A 20436-nucleotide genomic window follows, 5' to 3' on the forward strand; every position below is an offset into this window, starting at 1 on the left:
ACTCCCCGGCGCGGTCGAGTTCGTCCAGGAGGCGGGCGAGCTCGTGTACGTGCCCGCGGGCTGGACGCACGCGGTGCTGAACCTGGACGCGACGGTCGCCGTGACCCACAACTACGCGACGCTAACGCCGGCGTGCGTCGAGGCGACGGCCAAGGAGGAGCCCGAGTTCTTCATTCGCTTGCTGCGGGGCTTTCCCCCGGGGCTTTCCCCCGCGCTCGACGCCTACCGCGCCGCGACCCCGAGACCGCTGGCCGTGCCGGACGTCGCGGCGCTCGTGCTCTCCTTCTGCGACACGCAGCGCTGCGTCGAGGCCGCGGCGACGAGCCGCGCGTTCGTCGCGCGCCTCGACGCCGTCTTCTGGGCCGCGCGGCTCAGAGCGGACTTTGGCGAGGCGGCGCACGCGGCGGCGGCGGTCTTTTCGAGCTCGCTGGCGGCCTGGCGGCGGCGCTACCTCGACGCGCAGGAGGCCGACGCCATGGAGGAGGCGGAGATCTACGGCGGGCTGTGCTAAGTTAGCGGAGATTCCACGGGAGGCGGAGCGTCGTCCGCCGGCGGGCCGTCGAAGTCGATCCGCAGCGCGGTGTTGTGCTCGTCCTTGGCGAGCGCGTCGCGGAGCGCGTCGACGCCGGCCCGCGTGCAGCTCGTCCGGTGGAGCGACAGGTCCGCGAGGGCCAGGGGCAGGTCGGCGGCGACGTCGGCGACGTCGAGGAGGAGCTCGTCGTCGACGGCGCTGCAGTCCGCGAGCGCGAGCGCCTCGAGGCGGAGGCACTTGCGGAGCAGGGGCTCGAGCGCGTAGTTGTCGACCGTCGGCCCGCCGCGGACGGCGACGCGGCGCAGGTTCGGGCAGCCGGCGGCGAGGGCCTTGCCCGCCGCCACGTCGACGCCGAAGGCCGCGCGCAGCTCCAGGTCCCGCAGGAGGCCGCACTCCTTGCCGAGGGCCTCGCAGAGCTCGTCCGCGCCGCGCACGGGCTTCGCGTCGACCGCGTAGAGCAGCGGGCAGCCCCGGAGCGCGGCGCGCCAGAAGCCGTCGGGCGCGGAGACGTCGTCGAGGCGGAGCGACGTCAGGCGCGACCCGCAGGCGCCGAGCGCGGCGTCGACGGGAAAGGCCAAGGTCCCGCGGAGCGCGACCTCGGCGACGCGCGGGCAGCGCACGAGGCACGCGGCGACGAGGGCGCCGTCGTCGTCGGCGCACTCGACGCGCCGCAGGTCGTCGAGCGCGCCGTCGGGCGCCGTCGCCAGCGCGCGCCACGTCAGCCGCGGCGCGAGCGCGGCCGCGAGCCCCGCGTCCGCCGCGCGCCGCGCCGCGCGGCAGGTGGCGCCAAAGGCCACGGCGTCGGCCGCGAGGGCCGCGCGGGCCGCGGCGTCCAACACCCGCGGCGGCGCCGCGCGCCGCCAGTCGAGGCAGGCGAGCACGCGGCGGCCGGCGGCCTCGGGGAGGCCGCGCGCCGACGGCTCGCCGACGGCCGCGGAGGCGGCGCGCGCGTGCTCGTCGAGCTTCGCGGCGATGTGCGCGTCGAGGGGCGCGCCGCCGGGCGCCACGGGCCGCTCCGCGAGCTCCTGGACCTGCGCCTCGTAGGCCTTCCGCCGGTGCTTGCACTCGAGCCGCTGCCGCTTCAGCACCTTCTCCTCGCGCGGCGGCAGCCGCAATCCGTCCGCGGCCTGGAAGGCGCGCAGGATCTCCGGCGCGCCGTCGCCGAGCGCGCAGCGCAGCGCCGCCGCGTGCCGCGCGTACGCCTTGGCGTACGTCGGGTCCGCCTCCGCGCTCGCGGCCGCGTCGTCGACGGCGCCGCGGACGTCGGCGAAGTAGGACAGCTTGAGCATGGACAGGTTGCCCAGCGCGCGCGCCTTGGACTCCGCCGCCGCGCCGGGTAGGTCGCCGCTCAGCCGCACGGCCTCGGTCCAGTCGCGCAGCGCGCCGGCGAGGTCGCCCTCGCCGAAGGACGCGTTGCCGCGCGTGCGCGCCAGCTCCGCGCGGAAGCAGTCCTCGATGGCCGGCGCGTTCGCCCGCACTTCCTTCGCCACCGCGGCGGCCAACGCGTCGGCCTTTTTTGTTGCGTCGGGTTTGTCGGCTGCCATCTCGCAGTTGGGCTGCTTTATGAACTGCTTGCCCTTCTTGTTGCAGTTCTTTAGCGCGCGCGGGCGCTGGTGTCTCGAGAGCTCTCTCGGAGCGGGTCCACTTCAGAGCTCCTCGTAGAGGATCGGCGTGGCGAAGGCCACGCGCTCGAGGGACCGTTCCCGATCCTCGCCGAGCGGCGACGCCACGGGCGCCTCGTACGCGCCGACCGCGGGCAGCTCCTGGGCCGCGGCGACGTCGTCGCGGAAGGCGCCGGTGACGTCGTCGGTGCCGCGCTTGCCGCGGGACCCGCCGGCGACGAAGCAGCCGACGCAGAAGAGGCACAGGTAGCACAGGACGAGGCCGGCGACGGACGCGACGAACATGACGAGCAGCACGAAGAAGAGGAGGCTCCGCCGCGACGCGCGCCGCTTGCGAACCGTCGGCACCACCGAGGGGCACTTCGTCGGGTCGGGCGAGTCCGTCGGCGCGGCGGCGGGCACGGCGCTCGGCGCGGGACTCGGCGACGCGCTCGGCTTGGTGACGACGCGGTAGATGTCGGCCACCTGGAGGCCCACGTACTCGCAGTTGTCGATGCGCTTGTTCGTCTTGCACTCGCCGTCGGCTTCGCAGAGGTCGCCGAGGCCGAGCGGGCCGCTGCAATCGGGCATGTCCACGATGTGCGCGTCCGAGGGGCAGCCCTCGTCCTGGAAGGGCAGCGCCTCCAGGCACGTCGCGCCGCCGCTCGCGAAGGCGCAGATCTCCAGGCATTGGTCGGCGGAGGCGGCCGCGCGGTTCGTCGGGTCGGGCGAGTCCGCCGGCGCGGCGGCGGGCACGGCGCTCGGCGCGGGACTCGGCTTGGTGACGACGCGGTAGATGTCGGCCACCTGGAGGCCCACGTACTCGCAGTTGTCGATGCGCTTGTTTGTCTTGCACTCGCCGTCGGCTTCGCAGAGGTCGCCGAGGCCGAGCGGGCCGCTGCAGTCCGGCATGTCCACGATGTGCGCGTCCGAGGGGCAGCCCTCGTCCTGGAAGGGCAGCGCCTCCAGGCACGTCGCGCCGCCGCTCGCGAAGGCGCAAATCTCCAAGCAGTGGTCGTCGGCGGAGGCCGCACGGCGTCGCGGCGCGAGGCGTTGCCGCGGCTCCTCGGCGACGGCGAGGCACAGCATCGCGAGGAGGATGTGCGGTGCCATAAGAATTCTTTCGGACTGCAACTAAAGTTTGAAGTTTTCAACATCTTGGACTGATGTGCTATCTTCGGACGGTGTGGTTCAGACGCGGCTCGCGAAATCTGCGGCCGTCCTCGGTTGCGATGCCGTTCAAAGTGTCTAGTCACCGAGTCGGCCGGCGCGGCGTACCTGGGTGTTGCGCGCTGGGTTACCAGTGGCGAGTAGGAGTCGCCGAGCGCCTCGTGACCTCGGGAGACGCGCGCACCTCGGTGCGGCGCGCCCCCGTCTAAAACTCAGTCCCGGCTACAGTGGCTATCCAGTCGCGAGCCATTACGACGCGCGCGCGCCGCGGGCTCCGCCGCGACGTCGCGCGCGAGAGCGTCGTCGCGCTCCGAGCCTCCGGAGCCGCCGGCGACGACGCGGGCGGGTCTACCACTCGCTGAACTTCTGGTCGTAGACCGTGGCCGTGTTGGTCTCCTCGACCTCGACCTTTTGCTCGAACATCTCCTCCGTCGCCTCGGTCTTGATGACCTCGCCGAGCTTCTCGTTTAATTCTTCCGTGATTTTCGTGCAGTCGCTGCCCTTGATCCCCGACACCGTCTCCTCGATGCGCCCGTCCTTGTGGATGCGGAATTTGACGCGCACGCTCTCCCCAAAGAGGGCCGAGCTTGGTCTCGCCTGGTGCGGCGCGTTGAACGCGGTGGCCGTCGCGCAGAGCGTGACGAGGAAGGCGCGGGGGAGAGGCATGGCTGCGGCTAAGGTTTAGAGGCGGTTTGATGTCGCCTGAGCGGTCGCGCGCGCCGTCCAGATGGCTGTGGACGGCTCGAGTCCTGGCCACGCCGGCACCGGCGCGGTGCCTTGCCGTCAAGGTGCTTTGGGTTGCAGCTGGCGGCGAGGTGAGAGCTCCTTCGACGGCCCAGCACACGGCAATTCGATGCGCTGCATAAGTTTTTTTAGCGCAAGCATGCTTCTCGCAACGATCCGGGCCTTTCGAGCGCCGCCGAGCCCCTTTTTGCGCCGCACGACGGCCCTCTTCGCCGCCAAGGGCAAGGCCAAGGGCAAAAACAGGAAGGTCAAGGAGGAGACGCCCGAGCACGAGCGGTCCGTCGCCGGCGCCATCAACTGGTACCCGGGCCACATCGCGCGCGCCGAGCGCGAGCTGCGCGACTACCTGAAGCGCGTCGACGTCGTCATCGAGGCGCGCGACGCGCGCATCGGCGCGACGACGGCGCACCCCGACGTGTCCGAGTGGATCGGCGCGCGGCCGCGCGTCGTCGTCTTCACCTTCGCGGACCTCGCGCCGGCGAACGTCGTGCGCGACTGGAAGGAGGAGCTGTCGCGCGACGTGCCCGTGTTTTTCGTCGACGCGAAGCGCGGCGGCGCCAAGGCGCTCCAGGGCATCCGCAACGAGCTGACGAAGGCGGGCCGCGTCGTCAACGAGAAGCGCGCGAAGAAGGGCATCATGCCGCGCGCGGCGCGCGTCGCCGTCATCGGCTACCCGAACGTCGGCAAGTCGGCGCTCATCAACAAGCTCGCGGGCCGCAAGGCGGCCAAGTCGGAGAACAAGGCCGGCGTGACGCGGAGCCTGAACTGGGTGCGCAGCAAGCCGTCGACGCAGGGCAAGGGCTTGCCCTTCGAGCTGTTGGATTCGCCGGGCATCATCCCCGCGAAGCAGCTGAACCAGCGCATGGCCGCGCGCCTCGCGATCTGCGGCGACATCGGCGACGCGTCCTACGACACGCGCCTCGTCGCGGAGGCTTTGGTCGAGGAGCTCACGACGCGCCGCGACGAGCGCTACGCCCGGGACGGCGGCGCGAGCCTCCTCTCCAAGTACGGCGTCGACCCGGACGTCTTCGCGCCCGACGTCTACGTCGACGAGCTCGCGGACCTGCGCTACGAGGGCGACGCGGGCACGGCGGCCATGGCCATCCTCACGGACTTCCGCGCGGGGCGCCTCGGCAAGGTCGCGCTCGAGGGCCCGAAGGCGCCGCAGCGCGCCGCGCCGGAGCCGCCCGCGGACGCGCCCAAGCCCAAGCCCGTCGTCGTGAAAAACGAGGACGCGAAACGACCACTCTCCGACGAGGAGCGCGAGATGGCCGAGCGCCGCGACGCGGGCGACTGGGTCGGCTGGTAACACATTTGGTTGAAGCTCTCGTTGAGTTTTTCAGCAGTGAGATGGGAGCTGATTTTGAGCCGTGATGCTGCGTCTTGCAGCCGCGGCGCGGCGCGGCGTCGTCGCGCCCCCGCGACCAGCCGTGCGCTGCAACCTGCGACGAGTGCGCCACCAGAGCAGCACCTCGCCGCCGCAGCGCGCCGTCGTGCGCCACCAGAGCAGCACCCGGGAAAAAGCGCGGCACTACTACGAGCGCCTCGAGGCCGCGACGGCGCTCTCGCTCAAGCAGGCGTGCGCGACGCCGTATTTATCCACCATACAGTACTCCGGCGCGGCGATCATCCTCTACGCGTACTCGGAGACGGACGTGATGATGCTGCGTTTGTGGACCGTGAGCGGCCTGCTCTGCTACAGCCTCGTGCCGAACGTGGTCCGCGGCAACGTGCTGCTGAGCGCCTGGGCCTGCCTCTTCGTGGGCATCAACGCCGTGCGGCTCGTCGAGCTCGCGAGCGAGCGCGCGCCCGTGCAGCTCGACGACGACGAGTGGGCGTGCTACGAGCGGAGCGGCCTCGCGCGCTTCGTGCCGCCCCAGTGCTTCAAGCGCCTCGCGGCGAGCGGCGAGTGGCGCGACCTCGAACCCGACGCGGTCATCAAGCGCGAGAACGAGAAGTCGCCGAACTTCTTCGTCGTCCGGAGCGGCAGCGTGCTGCTCAGCGCGCACGGCCAGCCCGTCGAGCGCGGCGTCTTGGAGGCCGGCGCGCTCGTGGGCATCCCGGACCTCGTCGGCGCGTCGCGGTCCTCGAGCTCGACGAAATTGCGGGCGACGGTGGGCCCCGGCGGCGCGCGCGTCTTGGTGTGGACCGCGGCGGAGTTCCGGCGCGCGATCGAGCGCGAGAAGGACCCGCGCCTCGAGGGCGCGCTCGTCAAGTTCGTCAACGAGCAATTGATGAAGAAGATGCACCTCCGGGACCACGGCCACTCGCTCGAGCGCTACGACGCCCTGCTCGGCGCCGCGCTCCGGGGCGTCGACGCGCGCGTGTCGCCCGACGACAAGGCGGCGCTCCAGGCCTTCCGCGCGGCGCACGGCCTCACGGAGGGCGACCACGCCGCGTGCCTCCACGCCCACGGCTGGACGCCCGAGGACTTCGAGATCGGCGCGCGCTTCGGCGTCGAGGGCACGACTCGGGCGCTCCAGGCCCTCGCGTCGCGAGTACACGTCGCGACGGCCGGCGGCGACGCGCCCCGGCCGCCGCCGCCCAAGGCCGCGGCGCTGCCCGACGCGCCGCCGGCGCGGGTCCGCGAGGCCGGCGGCGACGCGGCGCCCGCGCCGCCGAGGATCCTCGCCGCGGACCCGGCGGACGCGTCGGTAGACCCCGCGCGCAAAAAGGCCGACGCGCGGCGCGCCGTCGCCAAGGCCGTCGTCAAGGCCGCCGGCGAGCGCGCGCCCGCGCCCGCGCCGCCGCCGCCGCCGAGGCCCGCGGCGCCGCCGAAGCCGAAGAAGAAGCCGGCGCTCCTCCAGCGGCTTCGCGGCGCGTTCCCTTCGTTCCGCGGCACTACGCACCCGGACCCGCGGCCGCGCGGCGGCGACACCCTCTCCGAGAGCCTGCGGCCCGACCCCAGCAAGCTCCGCGCGTCCTACCAGGAGACCGCGTCCGCGCGGACGCGATCCGCGGGCGGCCTGAGCCTCGAGGAGATCGCGCGCCACATCGCCGCGCGGCGGCGAAACGAAGCGCCGCCGCCGCCGCCCCAGGCGACGCCGCGGAGCGGCAAGACCGGCGAGCACCGGGCGAAGCTGCTGTCCGTCTTCGACCCGCCGCCGGAGGCCGCGCCGCCGAAGCGCGCGCGGTGGCACGACGCGGTCCGCGACGCGCCGCCGCGGCCGCCCCTCGTCCGCGCGCGGAGCGACGCCGCGGCCCTCACGCACCCGGGCAAAAGCGCCGCGGCCGAGCGCCGGCCGGGGCTCAGGCGCACGCGGTCCGCCTAATTTGTTTGTTGCGAAGCTCGCGCTGTAGGCGGAGCCTACGATCCCTCAGCTTTTATTGACCTTCAAGTACTTCTTCAACTTGCAAATCCGGCGGGGCAGCAACATCGTCACGGCCCGAGAGCTGTCTACGTACGGCGCAGCTTAAGGCCCAGCTTTTAGTGACCTTCAACTTACTGCTTCAAGTTGCAAATCCGTCGGGCAGCATCATCGTCACGGCCCGAGAGCTGCCCCCGCGCAAAACGCATGGTGGCTCCTCGGGACGCTGCCATGCGTGCCATCGTGCGTTGACTTGCACGACATGGCGGCGCGCCTCGCCGCGCTGCTGCTCCTCGCGTCGCTCGCCGCGAACGACGGGACGCCGAGCGACGGCGACTTTCTGGATCTCGTGCACGACTACGACTTCACGGCCGGGAGCGGCACGCGCGTGCCCGACGGCGTCGGCGACTGCGCCGCGACGATCTGGGGCGGCGCGGCGCTGGCCGGCGGCGCGGGGCTGAAGCTCGACGGCGTCGACGACTACGTCGAGTTCCCGGAGGCGTGCTTCGGCGCGACGATCGGCGCGGGCGTCTTCATCGTCGTCGAGGCGTGCTACCGCGACGCGGCCTGCGGCGGTCGGACGTCGCGGGTCTGGGACTTTGGCCGCGGGCCGGGCGAGTCCGCGAGCCTGGCGCTCGACGGCGCCTGCGCCGCGTCGCTCGAGATCGAGAGCCGCGACGGCCGCGGCGCCGCGTCGTACGCGGCGCCGGGCGGCGGCGGCACCGTGCGCTGCATCGAGGCCGCCTTCTTCAACTCGTCGACGCCCGCGGGCCGCGTCCACGACGCCCCGACCAACGCGACGGCGGCGGCCTGCGCCGGCGGCGCCGCCGCGTGCCGCCGCGTGCCCGCGGATTTGGGCCCGTGCTCCGCGAACTACGTCGGGCGGAGCCAGTACGCCGGCGACGCCTTTTTGAACGCGACCGTGTCGCGGCTCCGCGTCTTCTCGCGGCCGAGCCCGACGGCCGCGCCGACCGCGTCGCCCGCGCCGTCGCGGTGGAGCCCGTCGCCCGCGCCGTCAATAACGCCGACGCGGTCGCCGGCGCCCACGGCGACGGCGGCGCCCACGGGCGGCCGCGGCGGCGGCCGGGGCTCCGACAGAAACGACGGCGCCGAGGTCGAGGTGCCCCTCGTCGTCGTGCTCGGCCTCGCCGTCACGCTGTTGATCAAGCTCGCGTGCTACGGCTGCCGGCGCTACGATTGCTGCTGCGGGCATGACTCCGAGGAGGAGAAAGAGCTCAAGGCGCAGCGCCGCGCGCACAGCGCGTCGTTCTGGGGCAAGCAGACCTTCTCCTTCAGCCCGGACCACGCGTGGTCCGAGAAGCGGGAGCCCGGCCGCGGCACGCTCGGCAACCTCCGGCTCGTCTTCATGGCCCACGTGCGCCCGAGCGCGCTCAAGATGTCCGTCTGGCAGGGCGTGAAGAACGCCAAGCAGGGCATCAAGCAGACGATCCGCGCGGGCAGGGGCGGCTTCTCCTTCCGCGCCAAGTCGCCGCCCAAGGGCGCCGGCCGCCAGGTCCAGGTCCAGCCCAAGGGCGAGGAAAAGCGGCCCGACGACAAGCTCGACGAGCGGCGCGCGCCCGCGGTGATCACGGTCGCGAGCCCATCGGCCGAGCGCCGCGAGTTCCTCGAGTCCCGGTTCCAGACCTGGCACCGGCCGCCGGGCGGCGCCGCGGTCCACCCGTCCTAGCTCCGTTTTTTATGTTGTTATTAACAGTCAACGCGCCGCCGTTCGGGGATCGTCCGGGCCGCGCGGGGCGAATTTAGTGCGCGTTCGACATGCCGGACTTGACGACGAGGTTGCCGTTGTCGTCGAGGGCGGGGACCTGCGAAGTCGACTGTTCGAGGAGCGCGCGACGCGCGGCGGCGACTGTTGAGCGGGCGCGACGCGCGGCGAGCACCGCGAGGGCGGCGGGCAAGGAAACCCATCGCAACACCGTGCCAACAGCGCGGCGAGCGAGGAAGCGTTTCGCGCGCGCGCCGAGCGGCACGCGAAGGCGGGCGAATTTCATCGAGACGGCGCGGCGCACCTCGCCCACCGCTTCCTTCTCGTAGGCAAAGGCCATCGGCGTCTTGTCCTCCGCTGGCTGAAGCATGAAGTACGCCGCGGTCGTGAAAACGACGGCGCCGACCGGCTTGGCCCTGTAAGCTCAAAATTTCGTGCCGCATTCTGCTGTCAGTGCTGAGGGAGGGAGAGTACGCACGCTTTGAGAATTTGGCTCAGCATTCTGCGCCGCGAAGGACTAATTTACCACAGTCTATCGTCGAGACGCAAGAATGTCAACACAGCACTGTCAGCAGCAACAACGGCTACAACATGGTCGTGCCGCGGGCTATGGGCTTCTCTCGTCTTTGCCGCATGCTATGGGCTGCTCTCGAGAATAGGGCAGTTCTCGCTCAGCTCCGGGAGCGCTGACGAGCTGCAGCAGCGGCCCTCGCACAGCTCTGACGTGATCCTCGAGCTTCATGAAGACATGGTGGCTTTGCTGCCTCACCGCCGCCACGGCCTGCTTCGACTGCTGGGACACGGGCGTCGTCTCGGACACGACCGCGGCATGCGTCGAGGACTGGTTCGGCATGGAGATCTTCACCGAGACCGGCGACGAGGAGCTCCGCTTCGTCGTCTACTTTCGCGAGGAGACGATCGAGGCGACGGCGCGGGACGTCGCGCTGCATCGCTGGGGCGGCGACGCGGGCCTCGCGCGCGAGGCCGCGGGCCGCATGCGCGACCGCGTCGCGGAGGGCGCGCCGTTCCGGCTGCGCTGCGCCAACGAGAGCGACGACCGCGTCTTCGCCGACTTCTTCGTGGAGGTCGGCGCGTCGAACCTCTTCCCGCTGCACGAGCAGCTCTTCCAGCGGTCCGACTGGGGCGGCCTCGCCGTCGAGCCGCTCGACTTCGCGCGGCGCCAGCTGCCGTCGCGGCCGGGGCTCCGCGCCGAGGGCGCCGCGCTGGGCTGCCCGCGCGGCGCGGCGACGACGCCGTTCTACGCCGTCGACGCGGCGCACCTCCACTCCGGCGCGGTGCCGGCCTACGCGCTCGGCGCGGCGTCCATCGAGCCCGGCGGGCCCTTCGCCGCGTGGGCGTCGGAGACGCGCGTGCCCTGCGCGACGTGGGCCGACGTCGCCGCGAGGCACGGGCTGGCGCCCTGCGGCGACCAGGCCATCACGCTGGTCAAGGTCGACGCCGAGGGCCGCGACGCCGCGATCGTCGGCGAGATCCTGGACTGGTACGACGCCGCGGCCTGCGACCGGCGGCCGTCGCGGATCCGCTACGAGGACCACGACGGGGCGAGCGTCGCGCTGCGCGGCCGCCTCGAGGGCGCGGGCTACGACTGCCGGCGCGACGAGGCCGTCGGCGACGTGGACTGCATGTCGAGGGACAACCGCGCTGAGTACGCGCGCTGGGCGTCGCAGTGGCCGCCCGATTAAACAAAAAAATGTATGGTGTTCGACCCTAGCCGCCGCACCTCGTCTTGCAGACGGCGTCGGCGAGCTTGCCGCACTTCGTCTCGCAGTGGAGGGCCGCGATGGAGCAGAGGCGGTCCGCGACGGAGGGGAACCGCGCACGAAAGTTCGCCTCGGAGACGGCCGCGCCGTCGGCGCTCTTGTAGAGGTCGAAGAACATCTCGCCGATCTCGTCCTCGGGCACCTTCTCCTTGATCAGGCGGTCGCGGAAGGCCGCGAAGCCGACGTCGTCCGCCTTGCCCGTCGCGGCCGCGATGTCGCGCCAGGGGCAGCAGCCGGTCCACGGCTTGCCGCCGCTGTGGACGCCGTGGAGCCCGAGGTCGGCCTCGGCGGCGGGCTTGGCCTCGACGGCCCGGCCGACGATCTTCGCCGGCGCGCCCACAGCCGTCGCGCCGGACGGCACGGACCGCAGCACGACGGCGCCGCAGCCGATCTTCGCGCCGTCGCCGATCTTGATGTTGCCCAATATCGAAACGCCCGCGCCGAGGAGCACGTCGCGGCCGACCTTGGGGTGGCGGTCGCCGCGCTCCTTGCCCGTCGCGCCGAGCGTCACGCCGTGCAGGATCGTGCAGCCCGCGCCGATCGTCGCCGTCTCGCCGACGACGACGCCCGTGCCGTGGTCGAAGACGACGGCCTTGCCGATGGTGCACGCCGGGTGGATGTCGACGGCTAACGCGTCGGACGCGCGGCCCTGGAGCCACTTGGCGAAGGACTTTTCGCCCCGGTCCCAGGACCGCCGCGCCACTCGGTGCGCGACGAGCGCGGCAAAACCCTTGAAGTTGAGCACGTCGAGGAGCGACTCGGCCGCGGGGTCGCGCTCGACGACGGCCGCCGCGTCGGCGCGCACGTTCTCGCCGATGGCGCAGCCGCCCTCGAGCGCGCGCTCGTCTTTTAGAGCGTCGACGAACGCGCGCCGCAGCGTCCGGAACGGCACGTCGCCGTCGGCGACGCGCGCGGCGACGGTCGCGCCGACGGCCTCCTCGAAGGACGCCGCGTCCAGGCAGTGGCGCAGCTGCGCGCGCAGGCGCGGGTCCGCCCGCGTCGCGGCGCGCGCCTCGCGCACGAGCTCCTCGAGAGCTTCGTCGCCGTGAAGGGTTTTCCTCCGTTTCTTCAGGAGGACGAGGGCTGCCGCGGCGGCGGCCAGCGATGCGGCCAGGGCGAGCTTGGTCATCGTGCTGTGTGTTCGTTGGTCTGCGGCTGGCTGTGGCCAGCGCGACGCTCGACGAGGCGGGAATGTTGAACGCAATCCAATGTTGTCGGCTTGTTGTCGGTAACTTTACTCGCGTAATTCGAACGCCGGCGCGATGTCAGGCCCGCGCACCCGCGGAGCCTGGCCGACGTGGACCCCTCCTGGAATGGCCGGCCTGGTGTCTGACAAGGAGTTTTTGCGCCTCAAGCAGCTCGCGCAGCAGCAACTCTTTCCGCCCAAGGTCGTGAATGCGTACGCGAACGCGCCGCGCGCGGCGGCGGCGAAGCGGCCCGGGTGGACGAGGCCAAACGGTGACGCAGCGCGTGCAGTGTGTCGTGGTGATGTAGATGGACTACACGATGCAATGGTGCGAGGTGCGGACCCGAACCACTCCTCCAAATCTCGTGGAATCATGGGTTCATATTCTTTGCTCGAGAAGGCTGCGAGCATTGGAAACGTGGACTGTTGCGCGCTTTTGGTGGCGGCGGGCGCGGACGTCAATTTCATAGCAGATTCCGAAGCGCCTTTACACGGCGGCTGCTGGAAGGGGCACGCCGCGGTCGTTTCATTCCTACTCAAATCTGGCGCGGACGTCGATTGTCGAGATAAAGACGGACAGACGCCTTTGCACATCGCCTGCGCGCTTGGGCACGCCGCGGTCGCTTCGCTGCTCCTCGCCGCCGGCGCTGACACGAATCAAAGAGATTATGTGCGCCTTGACGCGAGTCGAAAAAATTTTGTGCAACGGACCCCGTTTGACCGAGCTCTCCATCTCGGCCACCGAGGATGCGTCCTAGCATTACTTCGCGCCGGCGCGGAGATACAAGTGATACCGCCATCGGAACTCAGAAAATTTTCGCACTGGCACGGGGCCTGCAAGGTAGCGCGCGGGTCATACGCATGGCGCGAGTCATATGCATTCAACTCCAGAGTCAAACCCTTGAACGACTACCTCATTCGCATCCGCGACGCGGGCGGCTGGAAAGCGCACGTGGCGCGCCACCGCGCGCTCCTCGTCGGCCGCCTGCGCATTCTGCTGCGGAGATCGTCGACGACGCGAAGCGCCAGCTCGGCGCGCTGGAGCGGGCCGACCGATGAGAACGACGTCGGGATGAAGGCCTTCTTCGCGAAGCAAATGTCGACCATGCTCGTGAAGCAGGCGGAGGGGTATCTCGCGCACGCGAACATGTGGGCCAAGGCGGCGGGCATCCCGCCGACCCTCACGATCGGCGGCGAGCCCCAGCCGCTGAAGCGGAAGCGCGGCGTCAAGAAGGAGGTCGCGCCGCCGTCGTCGCGCTCGCGGCGGACGTCGGCGACGACGTCGGCGCGGACGTGCCGCCTCCCCGACGACGCCCTGGGCCTCATCGTGGACTTTTCCGCGCCTCAAGGCGGTAACTAGGGGTTATCGTCCGGGCAGAGGACCGCGCCGAACTGGAGGCGGTTGTAGAAGCCCGGCGGCGCGCGCGTCGCCCAGGCGGCCTTGAGGGCGTCGAGGGCCGTCGGCGGTCGGTGCTCGCCGCAGGGCGTCGCGAGCGTCCAGACGAAGGCCGCGTGGGCGAGGTCGACGACGCCGTCGGGCGGGCCGAGGTCGAACGGCCGCGCGAGGAGCGGGTCCACGAGCGCCTCGGCGCGCGCGGCGTCGTCCGGGTGGCGGTCCTCGCAGCCGTCGACGACGACGAGGGCCCGCTTCCCCGCGCGGCGCGTCGACGCGAGGTGCGCGCGGACCGCGGGCCAGTCGACGGCGTCGCCCGCGGCGACGCGCAGCGCGGCCGCGCCGGAGCCGGCCTCGAGCGCGGCCGTCGCGGCCGCGAGGAGCGGCGCGTCGCCCGCGAGGACGAGGGCCGCGGCGTGGTGCGCCCGCGCCGAGGCCCAGACCTTGCCGAAGCCGCGGACCTCCTCCGCCGCGGACGTCGCGGACGGCCCCGCGCCGACGGCCGCGGCGAACGCGTCCGCGAGCGCGGACCGCGGCAGCTCCGGCAGAGGGACCGCGGCGACCGGTGGCGCGGTGGGCGCGTCGCCGCGCCGCAGCGCCAGGGCCAGGGCGACGACGACGGCGGCGACGGCCGCGAGCGGCGCGAGCGCGGCCGGCCGGCGCGGCGCGCTCGCCTTCGGCGGCCGCGCCCGCGGCGGCAGCGGCGCGTCGAGGTCCACGGGCGGCGAGCGCAGCGGCGTCGCCGGCGCCAGGATCACGGCGGGCGTGGACGGCGGCGACGCGGGCGTGGCCTGCGGCGCGGAGCCCGAGGACATCCGCACGGTCCGCCGCGGCGTCGCTTTCCGCCGCGGCGTCGGCGCGGCCGCGGGCGCGTCGCCGTCGAGCCAGCGGGAGAGTTTCTTCTGGATGTTCGCCGTCGAGTCCTTGCTCGTGTACGCGAAGCCGAGCTCGTCGCAGGTGCTCTTCAGCTCGTCGCGCACGGCCTTGCTCGGCGATGCGCCGACGAGGTAGCGCGCTTGCGACCTCGCGCGCGCGCTCATTGTGCTGCGCGCTGCGCGTGTGCTGTGCGAGCGATGCGCGTAGTGGTGCGGAGCGATGCGCGCGATTTGCTGCGGAGATGGCAGCGCTTACAGCCGCGCGGCACGCTGCCAGTGGCGGCAGGCGACGACGGCAAGCAGCAAGCGAGCCACAGCCAGTGGGCTTGCACGATGTCTCTCCAGGGCAACCGCCGGCGTCGTGAAACGCGCGGGGACGCCCGTCGACGCCCGGAGAGAGCGCCGAGAGTACTGGGGGATCGTCTCGTGGCGTGGCGCGACCGTCGGCGGCGCTGGGGCGACGCGCCGCGCCGTCGACTGCGTTTCTCGGCGCAAAGCACCGGGGGCCCGCGGTCGCCATGCCCACGAGCCTCCCGGGCCTGGAGCCCCCCGGCGGCGGGCGGCGACGAGCCCTGGCGGACCGGCCGGCCGCCCCCGCGGCCGCGGTTCCGTCGCGCGGCCGTTCGCCGCCCGAGGCCGCCGCCGGCCGGAGCCCGAGCAAGGCCTCGGCCTCGTCGAGCGCTTCCTACGGGGGTTCGAGGCCTTCGTTCGCGCCGCGCGAGATCCCGGGGGGTGTCGCATAAAAGAGGCGCCGCGCGGTCGACGACGCGTTTCCCGCCCCCTCCGCAGCGTTCAAGATCTTCCTCTCGCCGGCCTTCTACAAGAAGACGGCGACGGAGTTCGGCGACATGGTCGCCACCAACTACTTAAAGAAGGGCATCATGGCGCAGCCCATCGTCGGCTTGATGGTCACCCTCGGCGTCACGGGCTACTTCGTCGAGTACGCCGTCCTCGGCCGGTACCACGTTGCGCACCACAAGGAGGAGGAGGCCGCCGCGTTGAAGGAGTACCGCGCGAAGCACGCGCACCACTAGGTCCGGCTTCCCCGGCCGCTTCCTCGGCCGCCTCCTTTCCGGCCCGCGCGAGCCCCCGCTCGCGCCGCGGCGACGTCGCCCCCACTACCTAAGTTTCCCTCGTACCATGATGATCAGGGCCCATCGCGCTTAGATTGCGACGGCCGGTCTACTTGGAGACGGCGTGGATCGCCTTGGCGACGTGGTCGACGTTCGACGGCGTGAGCCCCGCGACGGAGATGCGGCCGTCGAGCGTGCAGTAGACGTGGAACTCGTCGCGCATGGCCTGGACCTGGTCGGCCGTGAGCCCCGTGTAGGCGAACATGCCGATCTGGTCCGTGATGTGGGCCCAGTCGCGCGTGGACCCCGCGTCCGCGAGCTTGGCCTTGAGCGCCGCGCGCATCTCGGAGATGCGGTCGGCCATGGCCTTGCACTCGGCCGTCCACTTGGCGCGGAGTTGGGCATCGCCGAGGACCTCGGCGACGACGCGCGCGCCGTGCACCGGCGGGCTCGAGTACATGGGGCGGATGACGGCCTTGAGCTGCGACTCGAGCGCGCGCGCCTCCGCGGCGTCCGCGCAGACCATGGACAGCGCGCCGACGCGCTCGCCGTAGAGCCCGAAATTCTTCGCGTAGGACTGGGCGAGCATGAGCGTGTGGCCCTCGGCGACGAAGTGGCGGAGGCCGCCCGCGTCGCGCTCCGCGTCGCCGGACGCGAAGCCCTGGTACGCGCAGTCGAAGAAGAGCTGCGCGCCCGTGGCCTTGAGGGCCGCCGACAGGGCCTTCCACTGGTCCATGGACGGGTCGACGCCCGTCGGGTTGTGCGCGCAGGCGTGGAGCAGGATCGTCGCGCCGGACTCGGCGGCCGACAGGTCCTCGAGCATCGCGTCGAAGTCGAGCTTCGTGCGCGTCGCCGCGTCGAGGTAGCGGTACGTGCGGATCTCGAGGCCCGCGTCGCGGAAGATGTTCAGGTGGTTGCTCCACGTCGGGTCCGGCACGTAGATGGCCTGCTTCTTGCTCGCGTCGCCGCCGGTGAGCGACGGCAGGCGCTCGAGGAGCTGCGCGGCGACGCGGAGGCAGCCCGTGCCGCTGAGGGCCTGGGTGGCCGCGACGCGCTTCTCCGCGAGCGGCGCCGAGCCCGCGCCGTAGGCGAACTCGAGGCTCGACGCGAGGAACTTGGCGTCGCCGGTGATCGGCGCGTACTCGTGGTCCGTCAGCGACGCGACGACGCGCTTCTCCGCCTCGGCGATGGACGGCAGCACGTAGGGCTTGCCGTTCTCGTCGCGGTACGCGCCGACGCCCAGGGAGACCTTCTTGGCGTCCGTGTCCGCGAGGAAGTCCTGCGTCAAGCCCAAGATAGGATCGGCGGGCGCGCTCTGCACGTTGCTCCACGCGGACAAGCTGCGCGCGGCGGACCGGCGGGCCGGTGCGGCCATGGTGATGGCACGGCGGGCGAGCGCACGCTGAGCCATGCTGTCTTGCTCGGCGCTGCTGCAGACGACGGCGGGGCGCGAGAGAGCTGCTTCTCGGTTTGAAGAGCCTTCTCGAACTTGCAGTGACTTGCATTGACGTTGCACCAGATTGCACCGCGCGCGTGTCGGCCAGGCGTCGCAGCTCCAGCTGAAAGAAGACACCCCGATCCTCATCGCAATCGTGGTTTGCTGAACCAGCGGGCTTGTCGAAGGACCGTCGTCGCGAAACGCACGGCGACAACACACGACAAACCCCCCAAAAACTCTAGGTCAGCATCTTAATGCACGTCCCCATGGCGGCTCTCAGGATCGCGCGCTGGCCGTCGCGGTAGAACTTCGCGTAGTCCGCCGCGTTTCCCGGCGCCGCGGCGCTGCGGTCGTGGCGGTCCAGCGCGAGGAAGCCCTCCTGGAGCGCGAGCGCGAGCCGCTCGACGTCGCCGCGCGCGGGCGGGTCCGCGCTGCCGAGCTTGCGCCAGAGCGCCGGGGGCAGGACGCCGTCGGCCTTGAGCGCGCAGTCGGCGACGTCCGCGGCCTTGCCGCCGACGAGGTTGCAGACGTCGTTCTCGTTGCCGGGGAACGCGAAGCCGTAGGCCAGGAGCAGCTCGCCGTTGGACCGGCCCGCGCCGTAGGTGATCGTCGCCTCCTCGCCTTCGAGGAGCGGCCGCGCGTTCGCGAAGCGGAGCGGCGCCGACCGCCCCGCGCGCGAGATGGCGACTTCCGCGGCCTCGTCGTGGTTCAGGAAGTCGAGAAACGGCACGTAGGCCGTCGTCGCCGCGCCGCCGTCGAAGCCCGCTTCGAAGCCCCGGCTCCAGAGCATGCCGCGCGCCCACGCGAGGTCGCCGCACGTGACGTGCGGCGCGAAGGGCCGCACGCGCGCCGCGAGACGCGCCAGCGCTTCGTCGCCCGCGCGGACGGCCGCGAGGAGCGGCGTGCCGCCCAGCAGCGCGTCGGCCTCCGCCCGTCCCCAGCTGCCCGCGTCGACGCCCGGGTACGGCAGCGCGGCGGCGTAGGCGTAGAACGGCGACCGCGCGTCGAGGCGCGCGTCGGCGAGGGTCACGTAGAGCAGGTCGCGGCCCGTCGGCGGCGCGCGGCCCGCGGCGCGCATGCGGCGGAGCAAGCGTCGCCCGAAGGGCGTGCCCGCGGCGCGCCGCTCCGAGAGCACGAAGCGCGCCGGGCATTCGATCTCGAAGCCCTCCGGCAGCGCGCGCGCGGCGAAGAGGCCCTCGCCGCCGCGGCCGTCCGGCCGGCGCACGAGGCCGTGGGGCGCGTAGCCTGCCATGTGATTTCGGAGGCCGGCGCGCTGGCCTTTGAGCCGTCGCTTCGAGCGGCTGATGCGCCGGCGGCGCTGGCGCGTGGCGATGGCCATTCACAACGCAGCGATTGCTTTGCCGCAGCAATGCGGAATGGGAGCTGCGATTTTGCTGCGCCGCCACTCACACGCTGCTCAGTGACTCCTCGCAGCGTCAGCGACCGCGCCGCGTTGCTCCTAGGCCGATTGGGCTAGCCGCAAAAAGTGCCGAGGCATCGCTTTGCCACAAGGTAAACCAGGGTTAAACACGCATGTTGAAGCACCACTCGACGAAAAATGCCCACGAGCACAGACAAGACGAAATCGGCGCGCCTTACACGGCGGACTCTACTTGGGGTGCGGTCGGCGCGCTGCGGCGGGCCCGCCCTAGAGCGAGCGGGAGATCGCGGCGATCTTCGTCGCGGCGGAGAGGTCGAGGTACTTGTCGCCGATCTGGACCGTGAGGCCGCCGAGGAGCGCCGGGTCGACCTCCGTCGTCAGCTTGACGGTCTCGCCGGCGCCGAGGTGGGGCTCGAGGGCCTTGGAGATCTTCTTCGTCTGCGCGGCCGTGAGCTCCGTCGCGGACGTGATGACCGCGTCGACCTCCTTGCGCTCGGCCTTCATGAGCGTCGAGTAGGCGTCGATGACCTTGTCGACCTCGGAGAGGCGCGCGTTCGCGGCGAGGGCCGTGAGCGTGTTCGTCGTGAAGTGGCTCGTCTTCGAGCCCTCGAAGAGCTTCGCCACCGCCGCGACCTTCTCGTCGCGGGCGATCGTCGGGTTCTTGACAAAGTCCTTGAGGCTCGCCGACTTCTCGATGGCGTCGGCGAAGGCGAGGAGCTCCGTCTCGACCTTGGCCGTCGCGCCCTCCTTGGCCGCCGACACGTACGCGGCCGACGCGTAGCGCGCGTGGATCCCGAACAACTTCACGGGCGCCGTCGGCTCGGGCGCCGCGCTAAACCGCCGCGCCACGCGGAGCAAATTGCGCGCCATCTCTGCGGGGGGCGGGCGGCGGTGAGCGGCGCGGATCGCGTGTTGTTGGGCGAGGCGTGGTTTCTCGGCGCGCGGCGGGCCCCCGGCGCCGCGGAAAGCGGCGGCCGTCGGCGTCGTGGAGGGCCGGGGGTCTCTCCGCGCGGTTTTATGGGCAGCGGCGCGCGTCTCGCCCCCCCTCTCGCACGTTTCATGGACGCTGCCATAGACCAGTCGTCGCCGTGCGCAACCCGTGCTAGGGCATCTAGGCTAGGAAGGCAACATCGCCTCGGCGGCCTTTTGGGGCTCGAAGGCTGCCCCTCGCAGCCGGCCTTTGTCTTCGTTCGGCGCCGGCGCGCGTGGAGGCGGCGCCGAAAGGACGCGAAGCACGAGCACAAGGTCCGCCTCTTCCTCGGTATGGCGGAGGACGACGCCGTGTCCGTGTCCCTCTTCAGCGAGGAGGCGAGCGAGAGCGGCGGCGAGCTCGAGGAGTGGGCCTACGCCGCGGCGTCCCTCCTGCGGACGTCCTGCGACCGCGACGAGGACGTCGACGGCCACCCGACGTACTGTCTCCGCTGCCGGGTCCAGGACTTCAAGTGGACCGTGTCGAAGCTGCGCTTCGCCAAGTGGAGCGCCTTCGAGGAGCGCGTGCGGCGCCACGGCGCGCTCGCGCCGGACGCGGCCGAGGTCCCGTTCCCGCAGCGGCTCCGGCGCCAGGCGTTCGGCATCAAGCTCCCGGACGAGGAGGTGACGAAGCGCGCGCTCGCGCTCGACGCCTGGTGCGCCGAGCTCAGCAAGCGCGTGCGGGCCGCCTGCGCCGCGCGCGAGGGGGGCGGCGCGGCGGACGACGCGTCCGACCTCGACGCGACGCTCGTCGCGCTCGCGGCCTTCGCGCGCTTCGCCGAGGCGCGCGAGCCGCTGCTGGCGTCCGGGGCCCTGGCCCACGACCCCAAATTGCCGTCGCCGAGCGCCGAGATCCGCAAGCGGCCCGCGGCGGCGGCCGAGGCGCCGCCGGAAACACGCCTCGAGGAGAAGGACGAGAGCGTCGAGCGGAGCCTCGACGCCATCAACGCGCGCCTCGAGCAGCTCCGGGCGTCCCGCAAGGCCGCGCCGACGAAGAAGTCGCGCAAGTCGAGCCGCCGGTCCCTGTCGCTGCGGCCGCGGAAGGCGAGCGACGAGAAGCCGCCGCCGGAGCTGGCCGAGTCCCACACGTCGCCCGCGCGCGTCGGCCGCTCCGAGAGCGTCGAGGACCCGGCGCCGCGCGCCCAGAGCCTGGCGCCGCGGCCCGAGTCGCCGGGCGGCATCGACACGTTCCTGCGCAACGTCCGGGGCGACCTCGAGAAGCGGCGCGCGTCCGCGCGGCCCGCCCGCGACGCCGAGGCCGC

The 20436-nt window shown here is 72.1% G+C and overlaps 5 protein-coding genes across 5 annotated transcripts; 1 reads left to right on the forward strand and 4 right to left on the reverse strand.

Moving 5' to 3' along the window:
- Positions 1–507: 507 nt before the first annotated feature.
- On the reverse strand, positions 508–3726 carry AURANDRAFT_64714 (hypothetical protein; the record flags this gene model as incomplete). Its single annotated transcript, XM_009039478.1, has 4 exons — positions 508–2100; positions 2218–3267; positions 3390–3411; positions 3656–3726. 4 exons carry the CDS (start codon positions 3724–3726, stop codon positions 508–510), a joined length of 2736 nt encoding a protein of 911 aa, XP_009037726.1.
- Positions 3727–4186: 460 nt separating this feature from the next.
- On the forward strand, positions 4187–5356 carry AURANDRAFT_27328 (hypothetical protein; the record flags this gene model as incomplete). The annotated part of the gene is made up of 1 exon (XM_009039359.1): positions 4187–5356. The coding sequence occupies one exon, from the start codon at positions 4187–4189 to the stop codon at positions 5354–5356; it is 1170 nt and encodes a 389-aa protein (XP_009037607.1).
- Positions 5357–11115: 5759 nt separating this feature from the next.
- Positions 11116–11655, reverse strand: AURANDRAFT_5369 (hypothetical protein; the record flags this gene model as incomplete). The annotated part of the gene is made up of 1 exon (XM_009039256.1): positions 11116–11655. A coding segment is annotated over one exon (540 nt), but the record flags the coding sequence as incomplete, so codon positions are not given.
- Positions 11656–15495: 3840 nt separating this feature from the next.
- On the reverse strand, positions 15496–16761 carry AURANDRAFT_27395 (hypothetical protein; the record flags this gene model as incomplete). The annotated part of the gene is made up of 1 exon (XM_009039477.1): positions 15496–16761. One exon carries the CDS (start codon positions 16759–16761, stop codon positions 15496–15498), a length of 1266 nt encoding a protein of 421 aa, XP_009037725.1.
- A 1711-nt stretch (positions 16762–18472) lies between these two features.
- On the reverse strand, positions 18473–19075 carry AURANDRAFT_27202 (hypothetical protein; the record flags this gene model as incomplete). Its single annotated transcript, XM_009039476.1, has 1 exon — positions 18473–19075. The coding sequence occupies one exon, from the start codon at positions 19073–19075 to the stop codon at positions 18473–18475; it is 603 nt and encodes a 200-aa protein (XP_009037724.1).
- Positions 19076–20436: the final 1361 nt, after the last annotated feature.

Source organism: Aureococcus anophagefferens (assembly GCF_000186865.1).
Source record: "Aureococcus anophagefferens unplaced genomic scaffold AURANscaffold_11, whole genome shotgun sequence".
In the NCBI taxonomy this organism is placed as follows: domain Eukaryota; class Pelagophyceae; order Pelagomonadales; family Pelagomonadaceae; genus Aureococcus; species Aureococcus anophagefferens.